The following is a 6,325-nucleotide window of genomic DNA, read 5'->3' as shown; positions in this document are numbered from 1 at the left end:
GGAGTACAGCTGGACCTGCTGCTTTCGCGTGCCACTTCCTCGAACCTCATGTTCTCCTGATGCATATTCTCTAGTTTCAGTTGGAAAGACCATCAAGAGATATTCGCTGTAGGACGTTTTTCGAAAATTTGAAATTTCCGGATTACAGCTGGACCTGCTGCTTTCGCGTGCTACTTCCTCGAACCTCGTGTTCTCCTGATACAAATTCTCAAGTTTCAGATAGAAAGTCCATCCCGTTCAAAGGATATTAGCTATAAGACATTTTTCGAAAATTTGAAATATCAGGAGTACAGCTGAACCTGCGGCTTTCGCGTGCCACTTCCTCGAACCTCGTGTTCTCCTGATACAAATTCTCAAGTTTCAGATAGAAAGTCCATCCCGTTCAAAGGATATTCGCTATAAGACAATTTTCGAAAATATGAAATATCAGGAGTACAGCTGGACCTGCGCCTTTCGCGTGCCACCTCCTCGATCCTCATGTTCTCCTGATACAAATTCTCTAGTTTCAGCTAGAAACACCATCGCGTTCAAAAGATATTCGCTATGAAACATTTTTTGAAAATTGGGAATATCAGGATTACAGCTGGACCTGCGGCTCTCGCATGCCACTTCCTTACACGTTGAGTTCTCCTGATATGAAGTCCGTGTTTGGAATGAGAATTTCCTTCTCTTTCCCAAGTTATTCCAGCCTAAAAATTTTTCATGGAACTGCTGTATCAGGATAACCTCTCATTAGCGGGCTATGTCGTGCCACTTCTTGAAGTTTGGCAGTTATTTTGATATAGCGTTTTTGTAGAAAATATTGAAGCTAGAATATCTCAGAAACGAGAAGGATATTTTTGCTGGAAATTCGGATTTTGTATCAAACGGTCGTGACACCCGAATATCTCGGAAACAAGAAGGAATTTCTAGCCTATAATTCGGATTTTGTACCAGGAAAACGTGAGACTCGAAGAGGTGGCACAACATAGCTGGCCGAGTTATTGCAGCTTAAATATTTTTGAGAAAGCCGCTTTATCAGGAGGATCGCTCAACAGCGAGCTATGTCGTGCCACTTCCTCGAATCTCATGTTCTCCTGATAGAAAGTCCGAATTTACAGCCAATTGTTCCTTCTCGCTCCCGAGATAGTTAGGTTAAATATATTTCAAAAAACCGCTCTATCAGGAGATTCGTTCTATATCGTGTCACTTCCTCGATTCTTATGTTCTCCTGATACAAATTTCGAATTGTCAGCCAGGAATTCGTTCTCTTCCACGTGGTATTCTTTATCTATGCTAATACCAATTTTTTCTAAAAGACTAATTCGTGCATTGTACTATTAAATGAGAGTAGTAGAATATCTTTGGATTTAATTAAGCGAGTATCTTTTAATTAACTGATTTTTGTGCAACTGAAAATTTAGTCCTTTTGTTTTTGAAGACTTCGCCGCCACATAGCAGTGAAATGTAAAAATTAATCGTTATTGTAAACCTTGTCTTTTACTTTTGTTTTCTTGGTTGTTGCTGTAGTCTCGGACGTATTATATGTATAGACCAAGCATCTTACAGTGTTTCGTAACCTGTGATACCAACATAGTAAAAAAGCAGTGGTTTTCTAGCGCAGTCTACATTTAAATCAGAGTGAATTGGGGAATTACTGTAAGTAAAACGAGTAGTTGGCCAAGTAGTGAATGCGCCAGAAATATGATTTTTGAAAACTATTACAGTGTTGTCAAGCTTTCAATAACGAAATGTGATGCTAGTAACTAACCAATATCATTTTATTATATACATGTCAGAAAGAACTCTGTCATCATGTTTTACAGATTTATTACGTCTTTTTTTAAATGTATAGTAAATTATAATTTTCATATTATTAATACATGGTTTTAGATATAAATGATTTATATTTTATTAAGTATTCTTAAAAACTTTTTAACTAACCAAGTTTTCAACTATTTTATGTTATTATTCATGTTAAAGTATTATAATTTTTATATTTCTTCATTTACTTATATTATGTATTCAAATTTATTTTAAATTTATTCAAATTTATCTAAATTTATTTAAATTTGTTTAAATTTATTTTAAATTATTTTAAATTAACAATTTTATTGTAATTATGCTGTGCACATTCGTTATGACAAATAACAAATTCCATAATTCATTAGTTAAAGATTGCTGATTAATTAAAATATTATTCGAAATTCCTCTGTATACTATTTTATCTATTAATATTGTGACAATGACAAAACCTTATTTATTTAATATAAATCTTTGATATTTCATAAAAATTTAACAAATAAATACAAACCTATAAACGGGATATATCCTTATATGTCGCGCAAAATCGGCTAGAGAAATGTTTTTACAAATTCAGTGAGGAACACATTATGTGATGCATTATATTTTTACAGGTCGAATGATGAGTGAAATTTTAAGATCAAATTAAATGAAACTTTATATCTTTCTTCGTGGCATTTATTGAACTCGGCTCACGTATGATATCATTTGTTGTTGAAAAATATACAAAATTGCGTTATAAGTTACTACTCAAATGACGTTATAAATTAGTTAACTATGTCTGAACCTGAATTAAGGCTACTATTTGTTACAGAATGATACATAATAGTCCGAGAAACATTAAACATCGTTCAAATAAGTCTAAATATTTTATTTATTACACAGAAAGCAAATTGATAGAGAATTTGATTTGAAGTTCACATTAGCGGGATTAACAAGAATTTCAATTCTCTATTAGTTATTTAATTTACGGTTAAGACAAGTAACAATTGTTTCTCGCAGAATATTTTCCAAACTATGCCGAGAGTATTCCCGACGGAGAAACGTGCATCGCTTTATCGAAAGCAGCTAAGGAGAACAACGTTTATGTGGTCGGTGGTACGATACCTGAAAGAGATGGTGATAAATTATACAATACCTGCACTGTTTGGGGTCCCGATGGAGCTTTGATAGCGAAACACCGGAAGGTAAGCAATATGTCACATTGTGGCTGTTTGAAAATTGAAAACATTGGGGCAGAAAATGATTTCTCTAGGAACGTGTATTACCGACTGATAAGTTCCAATCTCTGAATCGTATATGTATTTATCACAGATGAACAAACTTAATCTCAATTCCGTTTTAAAACGTTTCTTCTCTAACATTGTGAAATCACAGTAGAACATTGTAGCAAAATAAAATGATAGAAATGTTGCCGATTGTTAGATTGAAAAGGCAAACATATGAGAAGTAAGAAAATTAAATTTTTGTTGAAGTTGGTCCACGATCATTTTTTGTATTGAACTACGAAAGCTGTGACAATGTAATTGGCGTTCACGTTCGTTTATGTTGTTAGATACACTTATTCGACATCGACATGCCTGATAAATTTACTTTCCGCGAGAGTGATTCGCTCAGTTCTGGTAACTGTCTGACGATGTTCGATGTGAAGGGCTGCAAAATAGGTATTGGCATTTGCTATGACATTAGGTTCGAGGAAATGGCTCGCATTTATCGGAACAAAGGTACAGTAAACAATTAATTGAAACAATGTGACCGACAGAAAATTAAAAATCCTTCTATTTATTCAATTGCTTTCTATTATTCAATGATATGTAATAATAATTATGATGTATTTATAATAATTTGCAATACAATCTAAATACGAAACCTCTCACATCCGAGCTTCCATTATGCAAATATTAATTCCATAATAAATCAACATTTCATTTCTGAACAACAAGGATATTTTGTTCCTCAAACCGAAAATGATGAGGATGTGTCTTCTTATGTTAAAACACATGGATGGTTTGAAGTTGGTTTGGCTGATGGTTATTAAAATTAAGTATTTCAATAGCCAAGAAAAATATAATATTTTTAAATATCGAAATAAATAAGATATGCTAATGTTAAATATAAAAATATCACAATTATAATATTTAAAAAAATTTGTTCTCCTCTGAATTCGGATATGAAAGGTTTTGTTGTACAACATAATCTCTAATTCCATTATACATATGTACATACGTATATAAAAAGAATTTTACGCTACGTGCGTATCTGAAAATGGAATAATTAATTAATTAAAGAATTAAAAGCATGTATACATAAATTATGGGATGTAGACCAGATGACGGAGTTCAGTTGATATTCGTACGATTTCCCGTTTCTCCCGGATTAGGTTGCCAAATGCTGATATATCCGGCGGCGTACAATATGACCACCGGGCCATTGCACTGGTCGTTACTTCAACGTTCCAGAGCGAATGACAATCAATTATACGTGGCTGGTGTTTCACCAGCTCGTGTTCCTTCAGCCAGTTACGTCGCATGGGGTCACACACAGCTGACAAGTCCGTGGGGAGAAGTTCTTCATGATCTGGAAACTCAGGAGACTATGCTAGTCGCCGATATCGGTAATTGCCAATTTAAAACTGGAAATGACAGATTGACGTGATCCAATCTATTTTTTTAATTCTCGCTGATTTATCTGTCTTCTTCCTTGTTTTATTCTTCTCATTTTTTTTTTTTTTTTTTTTTTTTTGTTGAATGGACTTTATTCATTTATTGATTGTCACTGTTTAGATTGTCTATATATATATATATATATATATTTTAAATAGTATAATACAGAACTATAAATTCGAAAACTCGTCAATGTGCCGGATTTTAATTTTTTAAATTGCTGAGAAGTATTTTTGCTCAAATTGGCATTGAGATATTTTATTCAACATTGGATATCTTTATTAAAGTTAATATTGATTTCTATTCAGACAGTGGCTTGATTCTATAAATTTATTTACTTTGATTATTATCATTTGAATTGTAATGATTCGTACGTAAAGTATGTATATATATAAATCTTTGATTTGAAACTAAAATTTTGATTAATGTCACTAAATTAATTAAATTATTGCTATTGTTCCATCTTCTTTCAGATCTAAAGCTTGTCGAGGAAGTAAGAGCTCAAATACCTACATTTTCTCAGAGACGTACCGATTTATACGACACCATCTGGAAGAAAGATTAACTCAAACAGCAGAAAATGTCCTGTAATACTTAATTACACAGATTTCTATTTTTTTTTTTTTTTTATAAATCATTTGTAATAAATGAATACAACACAAAAGAAAAACAAAATCGAAACAATAACCCTTTTGTATACCCTATAATATATCATTCCATGTTGTGACGATTTATAAACAATATAAATAATATAAGAGTAACTTTTGTTCAGGCATGTAATAACGCAAGAAATAAATATATAACAATAAATAAATTACAGGCGTATGTAAATACATATGTATGTAATAAAAAGAACACGAAAATTGTTACTTTTAAATATCTTTAATATACGATCAAATAAACTGTTATAATCGGTAATGAATTGAGAGTGATCACTCGTACATAAAAGGCCCCTCGATGATCGAATGACGTGACTTCACGATCAAAAGGTAATTTTTTTTTTTTTTATAGCAATATTAAATCTAAAAGTCGATCTAGGTATTTACATTCAGATTAGATGAATAAACTCTCTTTATATGGAAACACGTTTGAAGTTCGAAGTTACAAGCTTAAGAGAAATTGGTCGATTTAATAGAACGCCTCGCCTCAATGGTACGTTATTAAACATGGCGATGCCGCTAATTCAGAAAGGGGCGGAAGGGAGGGTTGGGAAATTCGGGGGAAATAGCCGATGGTTGTCGGCTATTCGCCAGCTGGAAACGGTTCACGGTTTGTCTTCTCGAGAAAGAAGATAAATAAAAGCAACACGCGAACGATCGTCTCTCCTCTTGCTTCTGCTTTTGTTCCTTTTCTCTTCGAGGAGCGAATCGGGTCACAGGTGAACAAACGGGTGCGCAGATAGACGCCAAACTGTGAGAAATTGCGTTCTCTTGGTCAACACGTTTCGCGTTTCTAGCGCGCGACTGTCAAAAATTCCTTTTCGGAGGGGAATGAAAAAGAGCGAACAGAAGACAGAGAGCAATCGATTCGAGCGTAGCACGAACAATACAGCGTGTCCTGAAAGTCAACCAGCTTCGGATGTTTAATCTATTGTCTTCTCACAACGCGAGTGTCCCTTCTTTCTTCGGCTTTAGGACTTCGTGCCTTTCCTTTTAATAGTATTCGAGACCGAAAGACATTCGTGTCTAGTCCATAGGCAAAAATGTATAGTGTTTCTTAACCTTTTGGTTACCGCGAACGATCCCTCAAACGATCTCTCGAATTCGAGAGACATGCTTTCAAACAATATATTATCTACTAATTGAATAACGTGTTATTTTATTTAGCTGGATGTTATTTGTTATAACTGTCAGTTGAAATAATTCATTAATTGTTATTTT

General features: G+C 33.5%; 1 protein-coding gene across 1 annotated transcript; it reads left to right on the top strand.

Annotated features, from left to right (window-relative positions):
* The first annotated feature begins 2,752 nt into the window (after positions 1-2,752).
* On the top strand, positions 2,753-5,991 carry LOC122535346 (omega-amidase NIT2). Its single transcript, XM_043666818.1, has 4 exons — positions 2,753-2,969; positions 3,338-3,506; positions 4,163-4,396; positions 4,919-5,991. The coding sequence occupies exons 2-4, from the start codon at positions 3,359-3,361 to the stop codon at positions 5,008-5,010; spliced, it is 474 nt and encodes a 157-aa protein (XP_043522753.1). The 5' UTR covers positions 2,753-2,969; positions 3,338-3,358; the 3' UTR covers positions 5,011-5,991.
* The last annotated feature ends 334 nt before the right edge of the window (positions 5,992-6,325 follow it).

The sequence above is a fragment of the Frieseomelitta varia genome, unplaced genomic scaffold (assembly GCF_011392965.1).
Source record: "Frieseomelitta varia isolate USP_RPSP 00005682 unplaced genomic scaffold, Fvar_1.2 scaffold_705, whole genome shotgun sequence".
Taxonomy (NCBI): Eukaryota; Metazoa; Arthropoda; class Insecta; order Hymenoptera; family Apidae; genus Frieseomelitta; species Frieseomelitta varia.
This window is presented reverse-complemented; position numbering and strand designations above follow the sequence as displayed.